This window comes from Esox lucius, chromosome 7 (genome assembly GCF_011004845.1).
Source record: "Esox lucius isolate fEsoLuc1 chromosome 7, fEsoLuc1.pri, whole genome shotgun sequence".
NCBI classification, from domain to species: domain Eukaryota; kingdom Metazoa; phylum Chordata; class Actinopteri; order Esociformes; family Esocidae; genus Esox; species Esox lucius.
Window position 1 is genome coordinate 7,771,697 of NC_047575.1, and position 13,866 is coordinate 7,785,562.

The 13,866-nt window shown below is 41.6% G+C and overlaps 1 protein-coding gene across 2 annotated transcripts; it reads right to left on the reverse strand.

The window, feature by feature from the left end:
• Nucleotides 1-284: 284 nt before the first annotated feature.
• Nucleotides 285-13,854, reverse strand: stk26 (serine/threonine protein kinase 26). Of its 2 annotated transcripts, none has more exons than XM_020048550.3 (11): nt 13,291-13,854; nt 5,142-5,372; nt 3,901-3,957; nt 3,713-3,821; nt 3,425-3,582; nt 2,706-2,891; nt 2,436-2,581; nt 2,239-2,335; nt 2,068-2,130; nt 1,852-1,985; nt 285-1,516 (listed from the first exon to the last, which is right to left on the reverse strand). In XM_020048550.3, exons 1-11 carry the CDS (start codon nt 13,339-13,341, stop codon nt 1,456-1,458), a joined length of 1,293 nt encoding a protein of 430 aa, XP_019904109.1. In that variant the 5' UTR covers nt 13,342-13,854; the 3' UTR covers nt 285-1,455. The 2 variants fall into 2 exon arrangements, with proteins under 2 accessions (XP_019904109.1, XP_010893000.1); XM_010894698.4 differs by having other exon boundaries at nt 285-1,668; nt 13,291-13,852.
• Between the last annotated feature and the right edge of the window lie 12 nt (nt 13,855-13,866).

Below are 13,866 nucleotides of genomic sequence, written 5' to 3' on the forward strand. Positions count from 1 at the left end.
GTGTTCATGTAATATTGACAAAATGAACAACACACAGGAATTCATAATTTAAATATTTATTTTCAAGACCAAACCAAAATGAATTTAACGATTGAAGCAAAGACTATCCAATATATACATTTGACAGCTCCTGGAAAGCTAAGTCAACACGATTTCCTTTATAAAGTTCAGATACAGAAATATAAAAAAAATCTTCCCTCCATAGCTATGTCATTTATGAGGAAATACAAAAATATGATCAAATGCCTTATTGCCTCCAAAAAACGTGAAACACTCTGGCAAAATGTATTGTTACCATTTAATGCATTTGATGATACGTGACCACAATTAAATAGAGAATATCACTACAATTCTTGTTTTAGGCACCGTTGGATGTTAAGTTGGCATACTTCCTCCCTTCTATAAGGGGCAGTGTCACCACCACAACAAAGATGGCACCCTTTCATATTGTGTTTGAGCTTGGCTGATAAAATTCCCAAGAAAGCCTTTATTTGGGATTTGTTCAGAGATAGACAAACTCCCCATGTAGAAAGCACTCAAGGACCAATGTTTTCAACATTAAACATCCACAGCTACATTGCCATTTCACTTGAGCACTTGTCAAGTATTTTTGGTAGAGGGAGAGAATATTGTCTTTAAGACAGAGAAAAAGTACCCCATCTCCCTTGAGATCTACTCTAAAACAGGGAAATAACTAGCAAGCATATTTAGAAAAAGCTCCACCCCCTTCTCAAAGTGTGTGCAGTGCATATTTCCTTCAGAAGTGGATCTCCCAAGGCTCCAATAGGACAGCCCTTACAGAGCTAAGATCCCATAAGATAGATATGATTTGTATCTCTTTTGGAATGAGAGAGCATGATACATCTTTTGCACAGCAAAGCCCCCCCTCCCCCTTTCCTATACAATCTGTCCCAATGCCTAAGCATGTGACCCCATTCCAACTGTGACCGGTCTGGGCCTTCTCCCCCCGCGAACGGACTGCTCTCGGCAGAGGTACTGAACTCCTGAGGTTTGACTAGATTATGCGGTTCTCCAAACAGCAGTTTATTTTTTTCAAATGCTACAAGTGACTTTATGAAGATGGTCAGCCAGAAATAAGAAACAAGTGCATTACACTAAACGCCTAAATATAGCTACATGAACGTGTTTAAGTAGCAATAAAAAATAAACAACTCAAAATTCAAAAACTATCATTAATATCTGACTTATGTATATGTCTTATGCTCAGCAGAAGATTGATGTTATGTCCTTATATAGCGTTTTTTCTCTTTTCGCTCCGACTTAAAATAAAAACTAAAATAGTACTGACTACTATATAAATGGTAGAACGCTCCGCTTTGGGCACCAGCTTGAGCCTACGTTTTAAAAAGGGGTTAAATAATATTGCATAAACATATTTCAACAAATATACATAGAAAAAAAAAAAAATCCAATGTTTTCCTTTTGGTTACATGATCAGTGAGTGTGCACAGCAGGAGTCCTCCCCCTTTCCCTGCATCCGTTGGTCCTGGGGGAGCTGATCAGAGGAGAGGCATGGAGGGTGGTAGGGAAAGGAATGGGGGATGATGAGGGGGGGAAAGGCATAGAGGCTGATGATGCACTCTGGAGGCGGAGGTCTTCATCAAGCGTCTAAACCTGCCCTCCACATGCCACTAACTCACAGAAAATCTGATGGGAAAAGTCCAGGAAAACAAAATTCAAACAAACAATTGATAACCACCCCACCGCCCTCCTGTGATTATGAAACACGACAGGTCAATCCCAAGTACTCAGTCACAGCACTAATCTACATCACTAATGTAGTCTCCCCCCACCACCACCACCGTCATCCTGTCCAGTCCCCCAACTCACCTCTGGAACTTGTCCATGATCCGGCTGACCATCCGGTCTGTGACTCCAGGGCAGATGTCGTCGGCCATGTGGAGGCTTTTCTCCAGCTCTTCAAGCGTCCCCTTCGTCTCTCCGCCTCGGTGCTGCAGCTTCAGCTGGGAGGGGAACAGACACAGGATTTAGACTCCATCTTCAGGGGGATAGAAGAGTGCAGACGTAGGATTACGCCTTCCCTACCTCGGCAAAAACCGGAGCGATCAGTGTGGTCAAGCTGGCCGACTTCTTCAGGAGGTCTTGGTCCTGTCATCAGAAGGGAAACAATGGGGAAGGGGTTGTATGAGCGTACTAATTGCTCAGCTAACAACATCTTTGGTTCCATTCTCTTCCAGCTTCCTCGCACCGACTCACCGTTCCGTTGGTCACCTTCTTGGGGTCTTTCTTCTTACGGACCGTGGTGAAGGACCAACCGGGTTGGGACGAGTCGTTCTCCTTGTTGCTGGATTCTCTGGAGACGGACAGACACAAAACACACAAGACCGGATCATTCCCGGGCCTATCGTCACTGTAGTTTAGACGGAACGAAGTTTCGAATTTTGCCAACTCACGAGTCAGAGTCATCCGAGCTGGAGTCCCCGTCGTGTCCCTCCGCCTTCCAGCGCTTCAAGCGGTCTATCAGCTCAGTTAGGTAGGATGTCTTCTTGGCATTCTTCACTATGAACTTGTGCTTCAGAAGCTCTTTAGCCGTTGGCCTCTATGAACAGGGAAATTTGATACAGAATTAGAGCTGACCTTTAACAACTGTAATGACTACCATTCGATGATACCAAGGCAGCGCTACAGGAAATCCGAATGACATGACCTGGCGTCGTACTCACAAATGAAGGGTCTTTATTGAGGCAGGAGTCGATGAACTCTTTGAAAGGCTTGGAGAACTCTCCACTGAGTGTGGGCGGGGTGTTCTTTGGGATGAGGAAGAGGACTCGCATGGGGTGCATGTCTGAGTTGGGAGGCTCGCCTTTGGCCAGCTCGATGGCAGTGATGCCAAGTGACCAAATGTCCGCCTGGGTGAAAGAGAGCCGGTGTCATGGTGGGAAAAGCCCTGAACTCTACTACTGTTCTCCTCAGTCACATGGATGTTTCAGATTCACACAAAAAAAAACATCCAAAATTCGAACTTTCCAACATTCACAGAGAATTTGCCAATCCTGGTTACAGGATCATCGCCAGGAATCCTGGGCCCCCTGAAAATGTCTGTGCCCTCTCACTGAGAGACAACATTGACACTATTACGATCAATGGGCCCTGCCAAGCCATTGGCCCCAATAATTATACCCACTTTCCCCATGCTAGCTACGGCCTTGCACAGGATTCTGGATTTTGTGCTTATTCCCTTAGGATTCCTGGATTTAAGACAGTATTTCTGGAAAAGGTTGTAATTTGACACCCGAGCTAATTCCATGACAGTAAAATCAATAAAGCGGCGGAATTCCTTTATGAGATTAAAACTTTTTAACTAAATTGATTGTTTCTCATTTCTGTAGGCCAATATTCAGGAAGAAACTAAAGAGAAAACAGAGAACAGAAAGCTGGTAACCTTGGAGTCATAGGCAGACTGTTGGATGACCTCGGGGGCCATCCAAAAGGGTGTCCCCACAAACGTCTCCCTTTTGATCTGTGTGTCCGTCAGCTGTCCTGCCACACCGAAATCTGCCAGCTTCACTTCGCCACACTCTGACAGGAGCACATTGGCCGCTGACAAACCCCACGCACACACAAACCCACAATGTCAATAGCAAGGAGTGAAAAACATACAAAAGATACAACTGACTTAAGAGATTGACCAGTATTAAGCCTTCAAATACTTAAGATATTATATACACACCTTTGATGTCCCTGTGAATCTTTCTCTCTGAATGAAGGTAATCCAGGCCCTTTAAGATCTCCTTCAGCATGGTGGCAATCTGAAACTCATCAAATGGCCCTGCTCGCAGCTGGACACAAGATGTACAGAATGAATACACACACGCCAACATATATCAAAAAAACATTCTACAGTGTTGTCCCTCTTACCAGGTCCAGAGCTGAGCCACCACCAAGATATTCCATAATGATCCATAGCTTACTGCCCTATACGCAGACAGACAAAAAAAGAAAAAAGGAGAACCATATTTTTTTTTCCAATATCCATCTTTTCCAAGAGATACAAATGTTACATTTATATTTCAGTCATTTAGCAGACACACTAATCCAGACTCAATAACAGGAGCAATTAGGGTTACACGTCTTGCTGAAGAGCACCACGGCAAATTTCTTAGCAGCTTGAATTTGAACTAACAACCTACACTACCTGGCCCAACTAACCACCAAGCCATCTGCATCCCCCATGGCTGTGAATATATTATTCCATGCAGAATCTCCTGTCCAATTAAACCCTATAATATATTTGCCAAACATGGGGGATTTATATAAGCCTCCACTGACATTTTCCTTATTTTACATTCACTTTGTTTCAAATCAACTGCATAACACAAAAAAAAAGTTAATTCTATTTTTCAAAGAGTAAACCAATCAAATGGCTCTTTGGCTATCCTCTGCAGCCTGTCAATGCACGTTAACATTCTAACTGCCAAAGTAGGTATTTTGTGAAGATCACACCCAAATATAACGTTAGCAACTGCTCAAGCAATCGTCAAAATGATATACAGGTCTTCAGAACCACAAAACACTTAGGCCAAGACAACGTCAATCTAGGCTGTCCTGTGGGTGCCCACATGCCATGTCAAGTGTCCTGAAGGGGGATCTATAGAACAAACACACAGCATCCACACCAACGTCCTGTCCTTATTATAAAGGGCCTTGGCCGGCCAGGGATTTCTGCCCTGCCACTAACCACCCACCCACACTACGCTGCAGCCGGGTGGACTGGAGCATTCAGAGTTACACATGGGAAAGATGACAGGCGCGGCACCACAGCGCTCTCCGCAGACACTCTTAAGGCACCAGCAAATGACAACGGGGGCGAGTCACCCTCTCTTCAAGAAATACAGGTATTGCAGCATAGCTGAAAGGGTTCATCTTTTGAGCAGCACTATGTGGATCTATGGTATGGACTGAGATGGGCTGGATTTAAAACAACAGATGTCAACTGTGGCGTCTTTGTTTCAGAGTAGTGTAGGGTAAAGGTTGACGTAGAGTATTGCCCAAGGTCTCCTAGTATGTAGTTAGGGTTACAACCTACCAAGCAACAGCTGCACGGTACAGTTTTGAGGTTCAGGTATGTCATTTGATCCACAGTAAACTGCATCTGTTACCTTGAGGTAGGAGCCGTAGTACTTGGTGACATAGGGGCTGTCGCACTGGGATAGCACGGTGATCTCCTGCTGGATGTCTTCGATCTCATCTTCAGCCTCTTCCAGATCGATGGTCTTGATGGCCACCACTTTCTGGGTGCGGTTGTCGATGCCTTTAAACACCTCGCCAAAGGAGCCCTTGCCAATACGCTCAAGCTTGGTAAACAGCTCCTCTGGGTCCGTCCGGCTGTTCTGAACATCCAGATAAAGAGACAAACAGGTTACATGGCTTAAAAGGCACTTTCTATTCCAGAACACTTCAACTGGTGACTCACCAGGAAAATAAAGCAAAAGGAGAATTTTTTTCCTGCACAGCTCAGATCGTTAACTGACCGAACATGTCAATAGGCTTATTTAAGTGTAATGGGCTTAATCAGGGGCTTTTGTTGCTACTTGATACTTTTGAATGAAGAAAAAAAGGAAGACATCCCTCAAACTCAGGTTTTTATTTTAACCTAGGGGGTCGCTTCTTCAATATGGGGTGCCAACAATTCAGGTGATGTGACCTTGATTATATCCATTTTACAAATATGCAAAAAGGTGCTACACGTGGGACTTGTCTCCGATGTGGAAGATCAGGGTAAAACATGAAACCTCCACATCCCCCTGCCCCACTCCATAGCACACGTGTTGCCTTAGTTTAAAATAGTCACAACTCAATTGTCATCACTGAAAATATACTTCACAGCAATTTAGATTGGTCAAACCCCAATTAAGCGAGTTAAAAGTGAACTACACCAGATACGTTGCGTTCTTGAGTCCTGCACAATACTTTTTACACATGAATGTTGACCCATCGTTTTATCTTAACTGCATGCACATGCCAAGGGGCCTCTGTGATGCCAGGCTTAAAAATAGAACTCTGTTGCAATTTGAATCATTCGATGTGCTGCAAATCCAAGCTCTCCCTTTCACTCACTGGTTTTTATAAGTGTTTTAACCCTACATGGATCATTGAATGATGAGCAAGGAATGCTTCAAGATAACTTAAAAAACAATCATGGTTTCCTTGTATCAGTACATCAACCCTAAAAGTAGGTCCTAAAAAAGTAGGTCCTATAACATTCTAAGAAGAAAAATAGAACCAAACTACTATCCATACCTATCTATCTCTCTATGTCCACACACGCACCATCAAATTATGACCACTGACAGGTGAAGTGAACAACACCGATAATCTAGTCATCATGGCACCTGCCTGTGGGTGGGATACAGCGAGGGAACTTTTTTTTATCCCCTGCTGATTTTGTACGTTTGCCCACTGACAAAGAAATGATCGGTGTATCATTTAAATGGTAGGTTTATTTGAACAGTGTGAAAGAATAACAAAGTAATCCAGAAAAACATGTAAAAATTTTTACATTGATTTGCATTTTAATAAGTGAATCCCCTCTCAATCAGAAAGATATCTGGCTCCCAGGTGTCTTTTATACAAGTAACGAGCTGTGATTAGGAGCACACTTTTAAAGGGAGTGCTCCTAATCTCAGTTTGTTACCACTATAAAAGATCTGTCCACAGAAGCAATCAATCATTCAGATTCCAAACTATCCACCATGGCCAAGACCAAAGAGCTGTCCAAGGATGTCAGGGACAAGACTGAAAACCTACAAAAGGCTGGAATGGGTTACAAGACCATCGCCAAGAAACTTGGTGAGAAGGTGACAACAGTTGGTGCGATTATTCGCAAATGGAAGAAACACAAAAGAACTGTCAATCTCCCTCAGTTTGGAGCTCCATGCAAGATCTCACCTCATGGAGTTGCTCATGAGAATGGTGAGGAATCAGCCCAGAACTACACAGGAGGATCTTATCAATGATCTCAAGGCAGCTAGGACCAAAGTCACCAAGAAAACATTTGGTAACACAATACGCCGTGAAGGACTGAAATCCTGCAGCGCCCACAAGTCCCCCTGCTCAAGAAAGCACAGGCTCATCTGAAGTTTGCCAATGCATCTGAATGATTCAGAGGAGAACTTGGTGAAAATGTTGTGATCAGATGAGACCAAAATCAAGCTCTTTGGCATCAAGTCAACTCGCTGTGTTTGGAGGAGGAATGCTGCCTATGACCCAAAGAACACCATCCCCACCGTCAAACATGGAAGTGGAAACATTATGCTTTGGGGGTGTTTTTCTGCTAAGGGGACAGGACAATTTCACATTAAGCACATTAAGTTCCTGGAGTGATCTAGCCAGTCTCCAGACCTTAATCCCATAGAAAATCTATGGAAGGAGCTGAAGGTTCCAGTTGCCAAACGTCAGCCTCAAAACCTTAATGACTTGGAGAAGATCTGCAAAGAGGAGTGGGACAAAATCCCTCCTGAGATGTGTGAAAACCTGGTGGCCAACTACAAGAAACATCTGACCTTTGTGATCACCAACAAGGGTTTTGCAACCAAGTATTAAGTCATGTTTTGCAGAGGGGTCAAATACTTCACTCATTAAAATGTAAATTAATTTATAAAATTTTTGACATGCGTTTTTCTGGATTTTTTTGTTGTTATTCTGTCTCTCACTGTTCAAATAAACCTACCATTAAAATGATAGACTGATCATTTCTTTGTCAGTGGGCAAACATACAAAATCAGCAGGGGATCAAATAAATTTCTCTCACTATGTATATTAGGCAACATGTGAACAATCTGTCCTCAAAGTTGTGTTAGAAGCAGGAAAAGTGGACAGGCGTAAGGATCTGAGTGACTTAGGACAAGGGCCAAATTGTGATGGAGGCCCCACCTCGCAACTTACAGGACCTGCTGCTAATGTCTTGGTGCCAGATACCACAGCACACCTTCAGAGGTCTAGTGGAGTCTATGCCTTGATGGGTCAGGCAAAGGGGGGACCTACACAATATTAGGCAGGTGGTCATAATGTTCTGGCTGATCGGTGTATATTAGGGCTGCACGATATATCGTTTCAGCATCGGCATTGCGATGTACGCATCGGCAATAGTCACATTGCAGAATGTGCGATTTAGTAAGGTAAACATATATCAGTCTACAATATTTATTTATTTTTCAAATGGAAAACTAGCATTATATCTGTCTGATATAAGGTAATTTCCTCTGATTTATAGGTTATTGGATACACAGTTAATTATTATTATTTTAAACACAGAGTTTGTTGCTGCACTTGGTTGAAATGCAGGCTCTGCTTGCATGTGACAAAATTATGAGCGAGGAACAGGCAAAAGGAGAGATAAATGGAGAATTTGGTTGCAAAAAGAAATGCATCATCAATTATATGGAAATATTTCGGCAACAGATGAATGTTGACCAAAAACAGTTTGTTCGATCATTTAAGGTGGCACCACAAATCTTCGTATGACGAGTGCAAAGCATCTCAACGCCGCCCAAAGCAAAAATCTATTTTGGATGCATTTGCCGGTATTACACCATACGAGAAAGGTTCCAAACGGCAGAGAGAAATCACAGATTCAATAACATTTCACATCCCCAAAGACATGGTACCAATTAACACGGTTACCAAAGAGGGTTTTAAAAACATTATCCGGTCGCTTGACAAGTGGTATGTAAAGCCGTCACGCAACAATTTTTCTCAAGTTGCCATCCCAGAGCTGTATGAGAAATGCAAGGCAGAAGTTAAAACAGAGCTGTCACAAGTGGAATATTATACATCAACAACGGACTTGTGGTCCAGCCGGACAACGGAGCCCTACATAAGTCTGACCGTACACTTTATTAATGAGGACTTCCACCTGAAAAGTCGCTGTTTTCAAACTGCATTTTCCCAGAGGATCATACAAGTGAGAACATCGCAACAGGGATGAGAGGAGCTTTAGCTGATTGGGGCCTAGATGAGAGTCGTCTAGTCTGTATGACAACAGACAATGCTGCGAACATGGTGAAGGCTGCACCTGAACAAGTGGACCAGAGTGCAGTGCTTTGGCCGCAGACTGCATCTTGCAGTTGGTAAGTTATGCAATTATGCATTCTATTTTACTACTGTTGCTATTGCTATACTATTACTGTTTAATATTAATACCTAGCAACCTGTTCTGAAACATATTTTTAAATTGTAGAAGATGGTGCTGGGGAAGAATGAAGGATACAGGTTGATAGCCAAAGCTCTTTCTAAATACATCCTGTATTTTTTCATATCGCAATATATATAGCAGAAAAACAAAATATCACAATGTCAGGTTGCAATGTGCACCCCTAGTGTATATTTATTTATTTTTTGGGGGGTGGGGGGGGGGGCGCAACAATGTAATGTTTATCTCCATGTATATTCTGGCAACGGCAAGTGTTCATTCATGTATTTTTTTATCCCTAAATGAATAGCTTACAGTCTATGTTTTTATGTTCCTCTTCACTCCATCATGTTGGTCATTATTGTAGAGTCACTACAACGGAAACGTTCCATCCTAAACTTTCTTCCATCATCTCAATTGAACTCTTGCGGTTATAAAATCCTTAATAGCCTCACAGAGACATCCCTAAGCATTTCCCTTCCTGTTCTGCAGCTCAGTTCGGAAGGAATGTTCTTTGATGTATCTGGGTGGTTAAATATGTCACCCACAGCCCAAATACTAACTTGACCATGTTTAAAAAGATTTGCAATGTCTGATTTGTTATGGTTACTCATCTACCAAACAGTGAGACTTTCAAAAAAGTATTCTAGGTCCTTCAGGTGTCTGGGGGACATAGGAAGAGGTAGTCATTTAAGAATAATTTAAATCCCTAGTATTTCCCTAACTTGTGTTTGTTAGGACAAAACTGACTCCTGAAGTAATTAAGGTTTGTCTAAAGAAAGTGAACTTACACAACTGTTTCCGTTATTCGCTTTTCATGAATATTTGTAGAATTTGGTTGCTTTACATTAAACCATATTTTGTACAGAACAAACAAAAAAATAGTGTAAAAATTTTAATTCCAATTTGGATTACAACTTGTAAAAACAAATACTTGAATACATGTTCATTCCATTGTGCTGGATTAAGATAGCTTGAAATTAATTCATACCTGCACAATCAAATGCTAGACATTGTCTCATAGCTTGTATTTAGGTCTCTTTGCTTTCTTTATATTTTCTTACCTGGCTAATTGTTAAACAGAGGCACCCAGTACACATTAGTAATTGTTTATTTGTTCAGTTTTTTTTCAAATAAAACAAGAAACATTCCAAGGCATAATATTCTGTGTTAAACCCTGAGTGTAGTTAACTAGATAGGTTTTCTTTTTAAAGTTAATTTCCTGCAATTATATCAGCTCTCTCTAATTAAACAAAGTCTAGCTGTTGGTGTAAAAAAAATTTACTACTGGAATACTGGAATGTAGCATGTCCCTATACAATTACAAGCATATCTCCCAAGGAATCCTGTTGGACCCAAATAAAATAAAAATCCACTGTATTCTGTTAAGTTTAATATAGCATACAAGCCAACTAAAGCGATTGTGGCTTCAACAGACAGGGGACGCTCACATCTTTTGATAACATTATGATACAATTAAAACTCTGTACCTTTACTGTCATGAGAGAAAAGTTCCCAAGACCCACTTGGTGCAGTGGTTATCAAACCACTCTGCAGGGACCCCCATACGTCCCATAGCTTAGCTGTAGCCCTGAACTAGCACAGCAGATTCACTAATTGGGGCTTGAGGTTTGGTAGTTAGATCAGGTGTGGTAGCTCAGGAGTTGTTCAAATACCAAGACTGGCTGGGGGTCCCTGAGGACAGGTGTGAGAACCACTGAATCTAGTCAATACATTCATCTGAACTGAGGGTGTAAGAAAACCTGGGGCCCCCACCTTGATCTAGCCCTGCCCTGACTATTTATAGCCCTGTCTGGGAGGGTGGCACAGAAACATGGACAGATGACTTCCTTGTTTGTCTCTACCTATGGGCATGTGATGGTGCAGTGAGACAGCAGCTTTAGACTTTGGGCAGAGCCTGGCTCACTGCGATAGGAAGCCGTATCCTGACACACGTCTCACCAGGGAGCTAAAACGGTCTGACTCAGGAAAACCTAAAAATAATGGCTAATTCAGAGACTGCCCAGGCCAGGATCTTAATAAGTTTGTTTCTGCATTCAGGGACAGAAAACTAGATCAGTTAGCAGAAAAATAAAATAAAAACATGGGCCCATATGTATACTGGGGAGAGAAAATGTAGCATGTTAAATACTGAACTTAATCAACTTCATGAAGATGCAGTCCTGTGGAGCAGTTTCCAATTTCCACACACTGCCTCTCCTCAGACTGTTTGTATTTCTTATAACCATTCTGTTGCAACAGAAAACCATTTACTCCAAAACAAGGAAACGCTGCAGGAAACTGCAATGAAAATGCTGTTATTATTGGGCAAATTCAGGTAGTTCCCTCCCCGTTTCTTAAGTTCCCTCTGATTTGGCCATATAAAGGTAAATGGTTTCCTTACAAGATGTAATGAACACACTCCAAGTGTGAGTCTACCTACAGGAAACAAGAAGTGAGACATTGAGTGTCATTAATATTTACACTCTGGCAACAGCCTCTGGAACCTGTCAAAACACCATATCACTGAGGCAATGCTACTAGTTATTGTCGGCTGCATCATACAATTCTGTAATAAAACAACATACCCATTAATTATTCAAGTAGAACAATCTGTTGAAACGCCTTTCCCAATCAGAACCCAAAATATCAGTTATTTTCACTTCAACACACTATTTTTTATATAATGGTCTGTCAATCTTTGCATCAATAACCCTCTTTGAATAAGAGAGTGGTTACATTTCTCCCCCAGGCCAGCCTCTAAGCTTTTCACCAAAACCAGGCCTGGGGAAAACAACTACTGATTGCCACTAAGGATTGTAGCCTGATTTTACTTCAGACTTTGAACTCCAGGTAGGCCTAAGTCTTAACTATATGTGGATAAACTAGAGTTAGGAATTCATTTTCCAGAACAAGGAAGCATGGTAAACAAACATGACATTATTAAAGCCCCTGTAAAATGACTAACATCAGCCACCTATTAATGTAACATTCCTGCAATTGCACAATACAGTTTGAGTGCTGGAGTTCTGCAAACTAGCCAACATGCCCATGTAACGAGCATTCTAGAACATGGCATGGAAAATATGATCTGCAGAGAAGACATTACTTAATAATATACATTTCAATTGCCTTTCTAATAGTTTGGATTTCTGACTTGAAATAACGTAGCTAGTCTTAGGTGAAGTAGGAAACACCCTCAGGCCTGTAGTTACAAAGCAAAGACGCTTTTACCATTTCACGGTTAGTATTATACCTCGTATTCACATTGAACTATCTTCCCTTTTTTTCACAACATCAATAGCGTTGTGAAAACGTTATTGCACTAAAATACATCAAGCCGTGTCAGATTAAAGTCAGTAAACGGAGAGTAGCAGTAGCAGCTAACGTTATTAGCTTAGGCCTAATTCAAGTCACAAATCCAGAGAACGTTGACCATATGGCTGTCTAAACAATACAGTATACCATTAACCAAGCAAGAGACAAGACAGGCTTTTACAGGAGACCACCTGTGCCTTATCTAACGTTACTAACCAGAAGCTAACGTTACTAATTAGCTACAGTACAAGAGTACTACGCTAGAGAACGTTTTTTTGACTGAGGACTTTTGCCATCTACAAAACGAGAAAGTAAAAACAAATGTTTTTGTTTGATCGTTAACCGACAAACTACAGAAGCACTTAACTCGTTTGACAATGCATGTCTTTACAAAACATGCATACCGACAGGATACATTAGTTAAACACGACCTAACTAACGTTAAATTAACCGCAGTACTTTCACCTGTTACACAACGACAGATGTGTCATACCTTCATTTGAAATGACGGTAGTTGGCTGGTAGCTACATATTACTGGAGTGTTAGTTAACATTACCTCTGATAGTCATGCCCTCTAAAACCTCAAGCAATCCACCGACCGTGAGTACAGGGCTGATATAGCTACTGTACTAAATAGTTAGTTACAGTATAATATAAAAGTAACGTTGTATTTTAACTTTAACAGACGTAGCAAGCTACCCTGCAGTTAACCGAAACAATAGCTACAGTAAACGTGTTTTCTAAAGTAGGTAGTTACATGTAGTATTGTTGATGGAAAAAGTTCGAGGCCTTCACTTACCTGCATCCCAGGCACTTGCACCGCAACCGGTGACTGGGCCATCTTCCGCATCCAAAGGAATAGCTAGGCTAACTGAAAGCCAGCCAATTATCTTATGGTTTTAGCTAGCTAGACTAACGCGTTGGCTAGCTAGCTAACTAACGTCAATTGACGTAGTTGTAGCTATGTATATTATTCGGTGACTTGACGGCAATAACCTGTTTCCCTTAAAAAAAATACACGTTTTAAAACGTCGTAATTGTCTACAATAGCTAACGTTAGAAGTTAGCTAGCTAACATCAGTTAGCTGCACAGCTAACCTAAAACGCTAGGCTTGCTAGCCAACTACAGTACTTCAAAACAACAGGCGACTCTTTCATTCCATGACATCGATCTTGATGTTTTTACAAAGAATTTACAGTTGTAAAACACTGTCTTCGATGTTACCACAGTCTACCCATCGGCAAATGTAGCTAGTAAAAATGTATTCCAAAAGATCGAGCAGTCGACGACTTGTTGTCAAACCTTAGTTGATGTGGCTGGCTAAAGTTATCAGTGGGTAGGGTGGAGCCGAGTACGGTATAGACTACAGACACT

Excerpts from the sequence above, each read along its gene's own strand:
- stk26 (XM_020048550.3), bottom strand. The coding sequence starts at position 13,341 with ATGCGGAAGATGGCCCAGTCACCGGTTGCGGTGCAAGTGCCTGGGATG. Across the intron at positions 2,336-2,435 it reads AGCTCGGATGACTCTGACTC|AGAATCCAGCAACAAGGAGA; the intron begins GTGAGTTGGCAA and ends GTCCGTCTCCAG. Across the intron at positions 2,131-2,238 it reads AGAAGGTGACCAACGGAACG|GACCAAGACCTCCTGAAGAA; the intron begins GTGAGTCGGTGC and ends TTCTGATGACAG.